Source organism: Mustela nivalis (genome assembly GCF_964662115.1).
Source record: "Mustela nivalis genome assembly, chromosome: 19".
In the NCBI taxonomy this organism is placed as follows: Eukaryota; Metazoa; Chordata; class Mammalia; order Carnivora; family Mustelidae; genus Mustela; species Mustela nivalis.
In genome coordinates, this window is record NC_139038.1 from 39,070,119 (window position 1) to 39,086,843 (window position 16,725).

The 16,725-nt window shown below is 53.8% G+C and overlaps 1 protein-coding gene across 5 annotated transcripts in view; it reads left to right on the forward strand.

Annotated features, from left to right (window-relative positions):
- The window catches only part of AXIN1 (axin 1), a 52,693-nt gene that overhangs the window by 3,595 nt on the left and 32,373 nt on the right, over positions 1-16,725 (forward strand). For all 5 annotated transcript variants that reach the window (XM_082713616.1, XM_082713612.1, XM_082713614.1 and 2 more), the window contains exon 2: positions 462-1,407. In XM_082713616.1, the coding sequence (XP_082569742.1) occupies positions 545-1,407 (863 nt within the window). In that variant the 5' untranslated portion in view covers positions 462-544. The remainder of the gene's footprint in view (positions 1-461; positions 1,408-16,725) is intronic.

The window sequence follows — 16,725 nt, forward strand, 5'->3', positions numbered from 1 at the left end:
TGCTGTGCAGGTGGGCGATCGCCCTCATCGTACGTGGGAGGACCCAGCTCTCCTCATCCAGGCCTACGAAGCCAGGCGGCCTAGGAAACATATTTCTTCTTCCAGTCCTCCTGCCTCCCGGGAAACTACAGGGAAGGACTGGCTCTGGCCGAGATGGGAGGTCCCCAGGCTGCTGGTCTCAGTGATGTTCTCACAGAACGACACCTGAGGGTAGTGGCCATCTCCCTGCTCTGGACACTGATCTTTTAGATCCAGAGGCATTCCTGTAGTTGTAAAAGTTCCCAGAAATTGTTTTCATACGTTACAAACCTACGGCAAAAGATTAAAAATGTAAACTGAATTTCTGGCTTTGAGTTGGAGTGGGAGGGCGTCATAACGGATCTTGTCTTGAGAAAACCTCTGTGGTCATGTTTCCGTGGACCCACCTTTCCTAATCCTTGTCCTCTTAATGGTTTCAACAGGACAGATTGCTTCCCTGTGGAGCTGTAAGTACTGATGTATTAGGGTGCCACGCTCATTGTTCCTTGACGCACAGAGTCCCAAAATGAATATCCAAGAACAGGGTTTCCCTTTGGACCTTGGAACAAGTTTCACCGAAGATGCCCCCCGGCCCCCGGTGCCTGGTGAGGAGGGTGAACTGGTGTCCACAGACCCCAGGCCCGTCAGCTACAGCTTCTGCTCCGGGAAAGGGGAGACTTCAGCGGCCACTCCGAGGCGCTCGGATCTGGACCTGGGGTACGAGCCTGAGGGCAGCGCCTCGCCCACCCCGCCATACTTGAAGTGGGCCGAGTCGCTGCACTCCTTACTGGACGACCAAGACGGGATAAACCTGTTTCGGACTTTCCTGAAGCAGGAGGACTGTGCGGACCTGCTGGATTTCTGGTTTGCCTGCAGCGGCTTCAGGAAGCTGGAGCCCTGCGACTCGAATGAGGAGAAGAGGCTGAAGCTGGCCAAAGCGATCTACCGCAAGTACATCCTCGACAACACCGGCATCGTGTCCCGGCAGACGAAGCCCGCGACCAAGAGCTTCATAAAAGACTGCATCATGAAGCAGCTGATTGACCCTGCCATGTTTGACCAGGCCCAGACGGAGATCCAGTCCACCATGGAAGAGAACACCTACCCCTCTTTCCTCAAGTCCGATATTTATTTGGAATATACGAGGACCGGCTCAGAGAGTCCAAAGCTCTGTAGTGACCAGAGCTCTGGGTCCGGGACAGGGAAGGGCGTACCCGGATACCTGCCCACTCTGAACGAAGACGAGGAATGGAAGTGTGACCAGGACCCAGACGAAGACAGTGGCAGAGACCCTGCTCCCCCCGGCAGGCTCACACAGAAGCTGCTCCTGGAGACGGCCGCCCCGCGGGCCTCCTCAAGTAGACGGTACAGCGAAGGCAGAGAATTCAGGTGAGTCCGACGCAAGGCGTCCCTGTCTGTGCTCACGTCTGAGACCTGGAGGACTGGCCAGGGCAGAGTGTCGGGAAGGAGCGGGCTCGTCCCTCCGCCCCCGAGTGGCTGTGCTCCTGCTCCTGGGGTGGGTTGGGCTGTTTGTACCGTTTCACGATACCTTCCCGTTTGTCGTTAAATGTTTGTACTGTCTGTGAGCTGAGGACCCTGTTGTTAAGAGCAGCCTAGGTACGTGGCCTCGTGTGTCATTAGGAGTGTTGGAGGTCTTAGAAGTCCTGCCATCCCGACGTTGCCTCCGGCGGTGATGTCTGCACTTGCTCGCACAGGAGGCGGGCTTACTCCAGCCACGTCATTCTCGGGGCTGACACAGAGGAGCTGTGTCTGGTGACAGTTTCCTAAGACTCTTCCCGGAGGTTGGGAGGTGTCGAGGTGTCGGCGGGGAGGCTGCCACGTGACGTTATCAGGGCCCTTGGCAGCGGGCTGAGGATGTAGCTTTAGGGGCGGACCTCTGCCCTCTGCGGTGGGTGTGGAGCGCACGGACAGCGCCCCATGTGCTGGTGCGCTGCAACTCGGGACGCACCGGTGGGGCTGCCGGGGGTCGTTCCGCGTGGGCACCTGCGTCTCCTCTCTCTTCTCCGGGTTCTGGAGGTGTCCTGGGCACGGGTCGGAGCCTCTGGCCAACACTAGCCAAGTTGGTGGGGCACTTCTCTCTTCCATGCACTTCCCTGTAGCTGCTCCTGGGGACGTCGATCCGTGAAACTGTCAAAGTGGGGAATCCGTGTGACCCACTGATTTCATTGGGAGTCAGAATCCTCTCCCCTCCTCTCCCGTGATGTGATTAAAACCTGGATTGTTTCTTCAGGCTTACAGTGGTAGAGAAATTGGCTCCTTGCTAATAAACACAGGATAAAACTTTCTTTCCTTTTTTTTTCTTTTTTTTTGTAAGATTTTTTATTTATTTGACACAGAGAGCGGAACACAAGCAGGGGCAGAGGCAGAGGGAGAAGCAGGCTTCTCATGAGCAAAGGGCCCAATGCGGGGCTCGACCCCAGGACTCTGGGATCACGACCCCAGCTGCTTAACGACAGAGCCATCCAGGTGCCCCATTTCTAAGATTTATTTATTTATTTATTTATTTAAAAGATTTTTGAAAATTTACTTGACAGAGACCCAGCAAAAGAGAAACGCAGGCAGGGGCAGAGGGAGAGGGAGAAGCAGGCTTCCCACCGAGCAGGGAGCCCGATGCAGGGCTCGATCAGAAGACCCTGAGATCATGACCTGAGCCAAAGGCAGATGCCCAAGGACTGAGCCACCCACGCGCCCCCGTTTCTAAGGTTTAAATATCATTTAAATGATTGAACAATTTAAATGTCGTTTAAGTGATTCAGGGTACACTATTTGTAGTAATTTTTGTGCACCTTTTGCTTATGTGTTGAGCTAAACACTATTGATATAGCAAACTTTTTAGGGCAGAACTTCCTCTAAATTATTGTAAGTAAGGCTACTAATTGATACAGCTTTAATTTTATTTTACTTTATTTTTTATTTTTTCTAAGTTTGCATTTATTTGACAGAGTGTGAGCGTATAAGCAGGGGGAGTAGCCAGAAGAGGGAGCAGCAGGCTCCCTGTAGAGCAGAGAGCCCGTTGTGAGCCTCGATCCTAGGACCCTGGGATCATGACCTGTGCTGAAGGCAGTTGCTTAACCAGCTGAGCCCCCAGGTGCCCCCAACACAGGTTTTAAAACCCAACCTAAAATTATTTAATTAGAAGTTTTAAGATGGGATTAAATTGGAGTCCTGGGCTTTAGGTAAAACATTTTGAGCTCGATTCTGCTTGCTTGCTTGCTCTCTGCCTTTTTGTCTTTTTTTTTGTTTTTTATTTGCTTTCAAGTTGTTTTTAAACCCAGTGTAGGGCTCGAGCATAGAACCCCAAGATTGAATTGCATACGCGACCACCTGAGCTGGCCAGGGCTCAGGGTTTGAAACCTAAAATCAGAATTGGGCGGCTCCGTTGGTGGAGCACGCGACTCTGCATCTCAGCCTCATGAGTTTGGGCCCCAGTTTGGGTAGAGAGATGACTTAAGGAAAAAAAAAATCCCGAGCCCCATCCTGCACTTCCGTTCTCAGTCCTCAGCAGCAATTTTGGGTTTTCTTTCTTTGGTTTGTTCTATTTGTAATAAGCAAGAGTTGCTTTTAAATTAATAGACTGTGTTGGCTTCCCTTGTTTAAGGGGGTTGAGCTGTAAGGACCATGGCCCGTTTTAGTTCTGACCTGTCGTGCAGGGGCCGGCAGCAGAGGGAGGCTGGAGCTCGGGCGTTCCTCCTGCACTTGAACGCCATTCTGCGCGAGGTCGCCTGGGGTCCTTCTGTGGGTGGAGGATCTCTGATGTCAGGGTCGTCCTGACACCCGCTGACGGGGCATGGCGTCCCGCTCATTCCACTTGTCCTCTGGGGTGTGTGTGGTCAGGGTGCACTAGGCTGAAGTCACAGCAAGGCCCCCCTACCCCCCTCCCACCCCAGCTTAATCAGTGAAGGGGATTGGTTGACTGAGACCAGTGAAGAGTCCAGAGGCAGGGCTAGCTTCAGATGGGGTTTGATCTGGACTGTAGCCACTTTTCTTTTAAAGACTTCATTGTTTCAGAGCAGTTTTAGGTTATCAGCAAAAAGGAGAGGAAGGTACAGAGGTTTCCCATTACCCAGTCCCCCAAACACACAGCCTGGCCTGTTGTCAATCCTCCTCACCAGAGCAGTTCGTCTGTTACAGCGGACAAGACTGTATCAGCGGCATCACCACGCAACGGCTGCCGTCTCCGTGAGGGCTGGTGCCCTGCGCTGGGCGCTTTGGGGGCCCCACAAAGGCACGGAGACGTGGAACCACCATCGCAGTGTGGGACAGACTAGTTTCACTGTCCTGAAAAGTCTCTGTGCTCTGCCTTTGCCTCCTGTCCTTTCCCCCAACCCCAGGAAACTGCTTTTCCTTTTCTTTTTTTTTTTTGCCTGACGTAGCTTTTGCCTTTTCCACAGCGTCAGGTAGTTGGAATCACACAGCCTGTGCCTTTCCCCGGTGGCTTCTTTCCCTTGGCGATAGCAGGTTCCTCCATGTCTTCCCATGGCTCGCAGCTCCTTCCTTTTTGGCGCCGAGCGATAGCTCATTGTGTGGATGGACAACGGGGGGTTTATGCCCTTGCCTGCTGAAGGACGGCGGAGTCGCTCCCAGGTTCTGGCAATCATTAATGAAGCGGCAGTAAACTTCGGTGGTGCAGGTTTTGTGTGGACAGAAGTTTTCGCCTCCTTTGGGTAAACACCATGGAGTGCGATTGCTGGGTTACAAGGTGAGAGCACGTTAAGTTTTGTAAGAAACTGCCCCTTCTCTTCTTTTCTCTACCTTCCCGTGGCCACTTTTGCTGGCAAGTTGGAGGTGGCTACTATGGCGACCTTGGGCTCTGGGCTCCCTTGCTTTGTAAATGGACACTATCCCCAGCATTTGAAGGGGGTCTTGCATTTGGCTTTGTGTGGCCAGGGGTGCTCTTGCCTCTGTCCCGACTGTTCCAGCATAGTCTCTGTGCAGGGGCCCGGGATTGCGCTGCTGGCCTTCACATCAAGTAGGGCAAACCAGAAGGGACATGAGAGGCCCACGGCTCCCCAGTGGGGACCCATCCAGAGGTGGGTCAGGGTGGAGGGTAAAGGGAAGAGGAGGGCAGGTGCTGCCTGCCGCGAAGGGGGCCAGGAGCTGGACTGGAAATCTCCTTCTTGGGGGTGCACTTCCTGTGGGCAGCGGGTGCCTCCCTTAAGCATTGATTCTGCCTGGGGAAGCGGGTCTGGAGGACTGTCGTTTAGGGTCTCTCGAGCCTGAGCCCTACGGTCCCGTAGGTTCGACACCCTGGGGCTGCCCTGTTGTGCTCGTTGGTGGTTGTTCAACCTCCCTAACCAGGCGCGGCTGTTTCCCCAGAGGAGGCCTGAGTATCCGCCTTCATTTGGCCGTGCGGGTGCGCACGTGGCTCTTCTTCCTGCGGCTGACGCGTGGGACGTTAAATGAGCGTCACCTTTAGGTCTCTGTCAAAGCTCAGAAGACACTCGTGCCCTTGGCCTTTTTTGGCATTTATCCTGCCTACCTGGGGTCATTTTGCCCTGGGCCAAGGGATCCCAGAATGCCTTGCTCTCCGTGTCTCTGTGCAAATTCTCTTCTCTGGGTCTCTGTGCAAATTTTCCTCATCTCCATTGCCATAGTCGGTGAACTTTGAACATAACTTTGGTTGGTTCCCACCCACTGTTTTAACTGGTGTGAATTGACAGAGGGTCCTCTGGTGATGGCTGTGTTTGGCCGAAGGGCCAGGTGCTGTAAGATGGTAGCCGGCAGGCATGGGGGCACCTGGGTGTTTCCCCTGGGTCAGGTCCTGATCCCAGGGTCCTGGGATTGAGCCCCCGTTGTGTAGCAGGGCGCCTGTTTCTGCCTCTCCCTCTACAACCCCCCACTTGCGCATGAGCTCTCGCTCTCTTAGATAAAGGAATAGAATTTTTTTTTTTTTAAGGATTTTATGTACTTATTTGACAGAAAGCAAGAGCATAAGCAGGGGAAGCAGCCGGCAGTGGGAGAGGGGGACGCAGACTTCCCACTGAGCTGGAAGCCCGATGCAGGGTGCGGGGCTTGATGCAGGGCTCGATCCCAGGACCCTGGAATCATGACCTGAGCCGAAGGTGACACTTAATGACTGAGCCACCCCAGTGCCCCATGAATAGACTCATTAAAAAAGAAAAAAAAAGTGTGGCCTGGCCCCTAGGTGTGTTCCGGGACTGTGTGGGAGGGCCTGTCTCATGTTCTCCTGACCCACTGCTTGGTCACCTGCCCCAGCCCTTCAGCTCTCCGCATCTAGCAGTCGCTGCTGGGTTTGACGACGGACGTTTGCAGGTTCTTTCCACGTGTCTTTACTGCCCTCACCCTTATCATTGGCTGAGAAGTTCCCCAAGGACAGGGTCTCAGATGTTTTCTTGTGTCTCCCTGGTGGGCCAGCCCAGTGAGGAGCTCCTGGTCAGGGCCGGTCCTCATGGTCACGGCCAGAGAATAGATCACGGATGCCCTTCACAGTGGGAGCAGCTCAGCATGTACAGGGCCGACAGCCAGGGTGCCTGGGCAGCTCGGTCGGCGGAGCATGCAACCCTTGACTCCGGGGCTGTACGTTTGAGCCCCACGCTGGGTGTAGAGAGGACTTAAACACCAAAAACTAAATAGAGAAGTTGGGAGGTAGGACAAGCAGCCCTCCCTTCCCAAGGTCCGTTCAGAGTTTGACTGAGGAAGTGTGCGGCCTGTTTGTCGGTTTGTGTCTGTGTTTCTGGTAACGACTTCGAAGGCCTGGAGAAGAAACGTCAAAAGAGGAAGTGCCCCAGATACACAGTTTCACGTGGAAGACAGAAAAGTAAGACCGGTCCCAGGTTTCTGACGGAGTTCGGGGGTGGGGGTCGGGCAGCGGCTCTAGTGATGGTGGCCCGGCCGTGGCGGGCACCCTCCCGCACTGTGGGACGGTGGCCCCGCGGGCCTGTCTGCTTGGAGCGCCACACATGCTCTGCAGCGTGCAAGTTTTAGGCCAGTGGTGGAGGAGGGCAGCTCATTTTTAAAGTCCGGTTCTCCCTGAGGTCCTCCTGCTCCCTCTGTGGTACTGCTTGCCGTTCCTCTCGATGAGGGGCCGGACGCCGGGGGAGCGCACGGCCCTGTTGCCTTCCCTTGTCCTCTTCTGGATGTGTGACACGTGCCCCTGGGTGGACCTCAGAGGAGCGGACCCGTGCTGGTCCGCGGCCGTGGCGTTCTCGCATCAGGAGCAGGCTGCCGTCACTACCTTGCTGGGTGGACGGGGAGCGGGAAGCCTGTGGTTTAGCTTCGTGACCGCTTGCTCAGTGACATCTCCTCTGGGCAGTGCCTGGGGAGCTCAGCCTTCAGGTCTGTGGGGGCGGGACAGTCACTGGATCTCCGCGCTCCTCCGCACCCGGGGACGGTGAAGGGGCACCTGCCTGGGGAGGTGGCCACAGGGCGTCTGCTTTGGGCACAGGGCAGTCGTCCGGGCCACGCACAGCCGGAGCTCCACACACCCGCTTATTGCCCCGCGCTCCTCCTCTCGTGCTCCTCGTCATCTGCTCGATGTTGGCGAGGTTGGTGTCAGAGCCATGGCTGGCTTCAGAGATGCGGATGATATGTTCCAATTTTGATGTATTTCCTTCCGGGGTGGTGTGTTAATGCCCACCCAAACCTGGTCCTCGTAGTCATTCTGGCCTCCAAGAGGCGCCCCAGAGCGTCACATCCCCGCTCCCTTCCGCCCACGTCCGGGCCGGCCGTGGGTGCGGATCCCTGCTCACCGTGCACTGACCGCCTCCGCTGCTCGCTGCCTGCGTGCCGGCTCCCACCGCCTGCCCCAGGGCCGCTGCAGAACCTTTTTTTTTTTTTTTTTTTTAAATAGGCTCCACACCCGGCACGGAGCTCAGTGTGGGGCTCAGACTCACGACTCTGAGATCAAGGGTCGGATGCTCAACCAGCTGCACCCCCGGGTGCCCCCAGTACAGAACCTCGCACGAGGCTCCTGTCTCTCCTCCCCACAGCGCCCATGCCGACTCTCCCAAGTGCAGGTCTGGTCATGTCTGCCCTCCTTCCAGCTTGGCTGGGACTTCCCGCCGCGCCCGGACTCCTGCCCGAGCTCCTGCAGTGACATGTACCTGTGCTGGCCTTGAGCCGTTCATAATGCCTGTCAGTGCAGTGGGACTGGCCCTTACAGTTCTAGGGTTAGTCTGAAGGCGTTTCAGCTCTGCCGCAGCTGTGTTAAGACTTCGTGGTCTAGTGTTTTGCAGCAGCTTCTGCAGAGCCCCTCGGAACGCCCACAGCCGGAGCCACCTTGCCACGGCCTCTCTCCCGGTCTCACGAGACAGGCGTGCCAGGAAGGGACGGGCTTGCGGGGGCTGGCGAGTGCTGCTGGGGCCCGGGGCCCTTTGCGGTGGGGACAACGTGCCCCGGACTCCGACGTGCGACTCCGACGCGACTCTGACAGGCGGCTGCAGCTGTTCTGGGACCCTGCAGGCTTGATGTGCTGGGCCTGGGGAGCAGCTCCGGGAACTGCGTGGTACCTGTGAATCAGCGGCCACTGGGATCGCCCGTGTTTCGGTTTGATTCTTCCCCCCTGGCCCTGTTACCTTGTCCGCAGTCCTGGCTCCCGTCTGTGTGCTGTGTAGGAATGAGGAGGTTGGGCGTTTGGGTGTCGTGGTGGCTCGGCCGGACGTGGGGCAGTGTCATGGCCTCTCTCCAGGCCGGGCCGGCGCGGGGGTGCACACGGTATGTGGAGGGGTGTGGGTGCCGCACTGCATCCAGCGTCCCATTGGTGCAGACGCTCCGTGGAGCGAGCCCCTCCGGGTCCTCTTCAAGCCTGTTCGTTCCAAAAGTGCTTGATCTGAGGAACCTGTTCAGTGTATCTCTTCAGTCCCCTCCTGGGACTGAGGCCGGCCGCCTGACTTTATTAGAATAAACTGCTTCAGCGTCTTTGGCGAGCCCACGAGAGAGGCTGTGCATAGGGCCTGTGGCGCAGAGCGGGGCTCAGCCATGCCCTCCACGGCCCCTCGGCAGTTGGACACCCATCACGGGGCGGCTTCCAGTGTTGGCCCCGGAGCCTTCTCTGTGAACCGCCGAGACTTCTGGTAGCAACTGGACTTGGCTCTTCTGGCTTTAAGGGACTGGGGTGGCCAGGTTCTCGGGTGGGTGTCTCTGGCGCCCCAGCAGCAGGGAGTGCTCTGTGCGCCCCCGGAGCTTCTGCTCAGCCGCCTCGTGCTCTTGCAGCTGCTTAAGTGCATTGTTCGTTCTTGCCGTGGACCCCGCTGGACCTGTACTAACTGGCCTTCAGTCTGGAGGGCCAGTGTCTTCTCTTGAACCAACGTTTAAACATTTATTTATTCATTTGAGAGAGAGAGAACGCGTGCACTTGAGAGTGGTGTTGGGAGGGCTGCAGGAGCAGGAGACAGAGAATCCCAAGGAAACTCTGCACTGAATGGGGGGCCCGATACAGGCTTGATCCCAGGACCCTGAGGTCACAGCCTGAGCCCAAATCAGTAGCTGGACTCTTAACCGAAGTGAGCCACCAAGGCACCCCTTGAACCAACATTTAAAAATAACCGGGAAAAAAATAATAAAAAATAAAGAAAAACAAAAATAACTGGAAAGGAGAACGTGGCTGGCTCAGTTGGTAGAGCGTGGGGCTCTTGACCTCGTGTGGTGAGTTCAAGCCCCACACTGGGTGTCTCTATGTTGTTCGCACTGTTGCTTGTGACGGGTAACAAATGTCCAGCTGTGGGGCTGATTGCACAGGGATTTGGGGTTTTTTTTTGTATGGTTGGGGGTTGTTTTTGTTTATTTCTGTATTTTCCGATTCCTATAAAACATTTATAGAAAGTATGCTGTTAAAATATATACGAAAGTATGTTGCAAGAAGATCTAAATTATATACAGCTGTAGAAATGCCTTTTTTTTTTTTTAAAGATTTTATTTATTTATTTGACAGAGAGAGATCACAAGTAGGCAGAGAGGCAGGCAGAGAGAGAGAGAGGAGGAAGCAGGCTCCCTGCCAAGCAGAGAGCCCGATGTGGGACTCGATCCCGGGACGCGAGATCATGACCTGAGCCGAAGGCAGCGGCTTAACCCACCGAGCCACCCAGGTGCCCAGAAATGCCTTTTTTTTAAAGAAGGATGCATGTAAATGTTTCCTTTTCATATGATCTTAGATCTAATTGTTTTTTTTTTTTTAAAGATTTTATTTATTTATTTGACAGACAGAGATCACAAGTAGTCAGAGAGGCAGGCAGAAAGAGAGAGAGGGAAGCAGGCTCTCTGCTGAGCAGAGAGTCCGATGTGGGACTCGATCCCAGGACCCTGAGATCATGACCTGAGCTGAAGGCAGAGGCTTAACCCACTGAGCCATCCGGGTGCCCCAGTCTTAGATCTTCTTAACATTTGCTCTACTATACCAGTATTTTATTTTATTTTTTTTTAAGATTTTAGTTATTTATTTGACAGAGATCACAAGTAGATGGAGACGCAGGCAAAGAGAGAGAGGAGGAAGCAGGTTCCCCGCTGAGCAGAGAGGCCGATGCGGGACTCGATCCCGGGACCCTGAGATCATGACCTGAGCAGAAGGCAGAGGCTTTAAGCCACTGAGCCACCCAGGCGCCCCAACCAGTATTTTATTTATTTTTTTATTTTTTTATTTTTTTTATTTTTTTATTTTTATTTTTTTTATCAGAGAGAGGGGGAGAGCGCGAGCACAGGCAGACAGAATGGCAGGCAGAGGCAGAGGGAGAAGCAGGCTCCCTGCTGAGCAAGGAGCCCGATGTGGGACTCGATCCCAGGACGCTGGGATCATGACCTGAGCCGAAGGCAGCTGCTTAACCAACTGAGCCACCCAGGCGTCCCCCCAACCAGTATTTTAAATTAATTTTAATTTTTATGAAAAAAAATGGAGGCAAGGAAAGACTCAAATAACACTAAAAGGCTGATAACTAAGCTTAGCTGTCCGTGTTCCCTAGACGCCCCCACGACCGGCCTTTCCAGGATGGCCACCTCCAGCTGTGTCCTGCCCTCGCGTATGAGTCTGCTTAGCGCAACCCCCAAAACACTGCAGATGCAGGGACTTAAACAACAGACATGTACTTCTTACAGTTCTGGTGGCTGGAAGTCCCAGGTCAGGACCCTGGCAGGATTTCTTTGCAAGGCCTCATCATCTGCCTTGCACACCGCCGCTGTCTCACTGTGGACGTGTGGAAAGGGAGCAGCTCCCTGCTCTGTCCGAGTGAGGACTCTATTGGGTCAGGGCTTCCCTCCTACGACTTCATTCATTCCGCAGGACTCCTCTAGAGGCTCCCTCTCCAAATGCAGCCACAGTGGGGTCAGGGCTCCGAAATGGATTTGGGGCCGAGTAACCTTGTGGTCCCTCAAATCTGAGCCGTGTACCCACATTGCTGTCTTTAGGCCATTTCCACTAGGGTTTTCGCTGCCCTGCCACCTGTCCTAATTACTAACACATCCTAGGCTTGGTTTAAGTCCATTCTTGGTGTTTCCATTCCTGAGGTGGGCCAAGTGCTTCCTTTTTTGCACCATTTTTTGTTTATATTTTTGAATTTTTTTTTTTTTAAAGATTTTATTCATCCTTTTGACAGACTGAGAAAAGTAGGCAAAAGTAGGCAGAGAGGCAGGCAGAGAGCCCGACGTGGGGCTCGATCCCAGGACCCTGAGATCATGACCTGAGCCGAAGGCAGAGGTTCAACCCACGGAGCCACCCAGGCGCCCCTGTATTTTTAAATTTTAATAGCTGCATTTCCCCCATTGATTAGTTATTTCACTTTCTGACATAAATCTTCCCTTACACTGTATCAACTTTTAAAAAATGCCTGTGAATATATTTCTCGACATTATTATAAAACCTGTCAGATAAGCTGTCTTTCAGAGACATGTCTCCTGAAACCGTTCCTGTTCCCACCCCCACTGAGATGGTTATTCTTCAGGCATGCTAGTGACTTCCGTGTGACTGCCGTGTGACAGCCGTGTGGTGCCCCATGACCGCCCCGTGGATGCTGCGTGACTGCCGCGTGATGGCCCCTTGGGTGCCGGGTGACCCTCCCATGATTGCCGTGTGACCACCCGTGGGTGCTACGTGACCGCCTCGTGGGTGCCAGTGACTGCTGCATGACTGCCACGTGATGGCCCCTTGGGTGCCGTGTGACCCCCCCCGCCCGTGACTGCTGCGTGACCGCCTCGTGGGTGCCGCGTGACTGCCCTGTGACTGGCCCGTGGGTGCCGGGTGACTGCCTCGTGACTGCTCTGTCCATACCCTGTGGCTGCTGTGTGGGTGCCCCATGACTGCCTCGTGACTGCCCTGTGGGTGCTGCTTGACGGCCCCATGGGTGCCCCAGGGTGCTGCATGACGGCCCCTTGATTGCTCTGTGGTGCCTGGGGACTCTGTGTCACTCCTGTGTCAGTGCTGTCTGGTGTCGTGTGGCTGCCGTGTGGTGCTCTGCTGGTCTGTGTGCAGGAAAGATTCAGTGGGTTTATGATCCAGTTGAGGTGATGTGCAGAAGTTAAAGCCTGGGGCGCCTGGGTGGCTCAGTGGGTTAAGCCTCTGCCTTCGGCTCAGGTCATGATCTCAGGGTCCTGGGATCGAGTCCCGCATTGGGCTCTCTGCTCAGCGGGGAGCCTGCTTCCTCTTCCTCTGCCTGCCTCTCTGCCTGCTTGGGATCGATCTCTCTCAGTTAAATAAATAAAATCTTTAAAAAAAAGTTAAAGCATTTGCACCATTGTCTCCTTTCTTATAGAGTTGTACTGGGAGGCCGGACTCCGTTCTGTTTTTACTCCGATGGCTGTGGCTTCCCCTCTCTGAACCTGGCTTGGGTGTTGTGTCCTCGGTGCTGTCCCACAGAGGCTTAACCCACTGAGCCACCCAGGCATTCCTGGTGTTTCCTGTTATTTAGAAGTTGGATCATCTGGAATGAGTCTTTAAATTTTAAATCTTCTGGTGCGCCTGGGTGGCTCAGTCATTAAGCATCTGCCTTCAGGTCAGATCATGATCTCAGGATCCTGGGATCGAGTCCCACATCGGGCTCCTTGCTCGGCCAGGAGCCTGCTTCTCCCTCTCCTCCTGCTTGTGCTCCTCCTCTCACCATGTTTCTTTCTCTGTCAAATAAATAAATAAAATATTTTTAAAAAATACATTTTAGGGATGCCTGGGTGGCTCAGTTGGTTAAGCAGCTGCCTTCAGCTCAGGTCATGATCCCAGCGTGCTGGGATCGAGTCCCACATCGGGCTCCTTGCTTGGCTGGGAGTCTGCTTCTCCCTCTGCCTCTGCTACCACTCTGTCTGCCTGTGCTCGTTTGCGCGTGCGCTCTCTCTCTCTCTGGCAAATAAATAAAATCTTTAAAAAAAAATACATTTTAAATATCTTTTTCTCTTATTTTCCGTTTCTTTTTTGTTGTGTTTTCTGATCTTTCTGTTAAGTGTTTTCTGCCCTTGTTTTCTGAATATATACCCTAATGTACTTTTTTCTGCTCGTAGGTCAACATTTATAAATTTTCCTGGAGATATTAGTTATAATTTGTTTTTTCTTTTTTTTAATTTTTAAAATTTATTTATTTGACAGAGATCACAAGTGGGCAGAGAGGCAGGCAGAGAGGGGGAAGCAGGCTCCCCGCTGAGCAGAGAGACCGATGTGGGGCTCGATCCCAGGACCCTAAGGTCATGACCTGAGCGGAAGGCAGAGGCTTAACCCATGGAGCCATCCAGGCGCCTTTACATTATTTCTTTTATAAGCTAGATACGGTTAGATTTTTAAAAGCTCAGGTTATGTCCTTTTAATTTGCATAGTTTATTTATATTTAACATAATTACCGATCATGACCGGAGCTGAGGGCAGATGCTTAACCGTCTGAGCCACCCAGGTGCCCCAAAGTGGGGATTTTCTTAAGAGAAATGGGTATGACCTAAAATTATTAGGTCAGTCACACAGCGTATGGTATATGTCAGGTATTAATTCTGGGTCTTTTGCATGTATTTCACTTATAAAGTTGACTAGTTACTGCAAACATTTCTAGGATTTCTTTGTGTTTTGAATTACCTAGCTTTTATCCATTTTAGTATTTGCCCCATTCCTTGTGTGTCAGAGAGGACTGGGATTGGTGGCCGAGGTCAGTGCTGGGGAAGTTTGCTGAGGAGCGAGCTCCGGGTCCCGGCCGCCTGGGCGCTGCCTGCGGACTCCGACTCCGCTCTGCGGCCCCGTGCGTGCGGCCCGTGGGCGTAACAGTGCAGAGCCCTCGCTGCCCTGCGGGCGGAGGGATGCAGATGTTTTGAGCCTACGTCCTTGATGCCTTTGCTGGAGGGACAGAAAGCGGAGGCGCACGGGCGCCTGTGTGGGACCTCTTCTCCTCCCCTGGAGCTCCCGCACCCGGCCTGGCCCTCCAGGCCCGCACAGCCCCGCGCCATTTCCTGAGGTCGAGGTGGGCCTGGGCTGAGGCTGGCGGTGGACGGGCCCTGCTGGACGGCCCGGCCGTGGAGAGAGCAGGACTGAAGGGGCATCAGACCTGGACCTCGGGGCTTTGAGGTTTCATTCCTGTGGAGTGTCCAGGTCTGTGGCATCCGTCGTGCTGTGCCCGGGTGCTTTAAAGTTGAGAACGTGCCCTGGCCAGCACTGCGGGGCCAGGAAGGGCGCCCCTGGCCGCGCTCCGGTCCCTGCGCCGTCTGCTCGCCCGCGGGTACGCTGGGCGGGTCCTTAGAAGTTTGGCTTTCGCCGTCGGTAGCCTTGTGAAGGTCGTTTGGATCGTTTGGTCGTTTTTCCTTTAGAGGAAAAACACTTCTGAAACGCTGTGAGAGAAGACGCAGGAGCAGAGGAATCCAGTAACCCCCACTAGAGGTTTTCTGTTTCTGCTCTGGGTTTTTGCTGCTGTGCGGAGGCTGCTTCTCGGTGTTCAGTGCAGAGGCCAGACAGGTTTCCTGCAGGTGTTGGGGCTGCGGGACGGACAGCCTGTCCGCTTGGTTTGGAGAATTACCTGATGACGTTAAGAAGTGAAGAGGGTTACCCGAGACTGGGAGTTTGTGGCGGCTGCATGCAGGGAACAAATCAGAGTGATGGCTCTGGCTAGATTCATGAGTGTTTTTATTTATTTGTTTATTTAATTGACAGAGATCACAAGCAGGCAGAGAGGCAGGCAGAGAGAGATGGGGAGAAGTAGGTCCCCGCAGAGCAGAGAGCCTGATGCGGGGCTTGATCCCAGGATCCTGGGATCATGACCTGAGCCGAAGGCAGAGGCTTAACCCACTGAGCCACCCAGGTGACCCCATAAGTATTTTTAAAACATTATTATTATTGTTTAAAGATTTTATTTATTTATTTGGCAGAGAGAGACAACAGCACAAGCAGGGGGAGTGGGAGAGGGAGAAGCAGGCTTCCAGCTGAACAGGGAGCCTGAGGAGGGGGTTGGATCCCAGGACCTTGGGATCATGACCCGAGCAAAAGGCAGATGCTTAACTGAGCCACTCAGGTGCCCCTTAAAAATTATTTTTGATAAACTACATTTTTCCGTACTCACTCTTTTGGTCTTATAGCTTCAAAGCTGAGAACAGGTCTTCTTCCCAGCTTTGTGGGATCTTGGGGTTTCATTTGTAAGCCTCTGCATCTCGTTGTGGATTATGGACTGATTCCAACCTGTGTTAAAGCCCTCAGGAGTCTGACATGTGAGCTGCCATTTTTAAAAATTTATTTGCTGGAGAGAATACGAGCAGGGGTAGTGGCAGAGGGAGAGGGAGTCCAACGTGGGCCTCGATGCTGGAACCCGGAGATCAGGAGCTGAATCGAAGGCAGGCGCTTAACCCATGGAGCCAGCTAGGCACCCCGCAGTCTGCCATTCTGAAATGAGAGTCTCCAGTGTCTTGTGGTTCTACGGCTCATGCCTGAAAGGCCGCAGGGGTGGGTGGGTGCAGGTAGAATCCCAGTCAGTCTCTCCAGATCGCCAGCTGTTTGCCGGGAGTTGTTACTTCTCAGTGTGTGTTGCCGCCTCTCCGGGCTCTGTGAAGTGTGACTGGCACTTCTGTGGGACTGGTAGATTTACTGGAGCTTTGGTCTGAGGGGTCAGGTGCTTCCCAGAGAGGGCGGTACCAGGTGTAGGCTGACCCCCTGAATGAGAACTATGTTCTAATTGTAATGAGAAAAACTCGTTAAAAACTACAGTAGGAGATTCTGTAAAATGTTTATTGTCCCACTTGTTAGTCTGCTTCTTCGGGACACCTGTGTGGCTCACTCAGTTAACAAAGATCCTCTTTTTTTTTTTTTAAGATTTTATTTATTCATTTGTGAGAGAGAGAGAGCACACGCCGGCTCCCTGCTGAGCAGAAAGCCTCATGTGGGGGACGTGATCCCAGGACCCTGAGGTCATGACCTGAACTGAAGGCAGTTTCTTAAAGGACTGAGCCACCTGGACGTCCCAGAGACAGCACTGTTCTGTCTAGATCACTCTGGAGGCCTCTTGGCACACATGAATCCTTAGGTCCCCAATGAAACCAGGGTCCCGATCACCGTGGCCCTCCGTGTGCATCTCCCACAGTTGTTGGGAAGAGCTACCAGATTCAGGAGCACAGCTATGTGTAGGAAGTGTGGCGCAGAGGGAACGGTCCCCAGGGCTCCTGCCTGCCAGTCTCTCGATCTGGGGACCTGTCCTCCAGTGCCTGGGCTCGTGCGAGGATCTCGTGCTTCTGATCTCAGAGCCTCCTGTCTGGTCTGTTCGCCTTTGTATCAACTCTTACGGGACGTTAGGTGGGATGGTG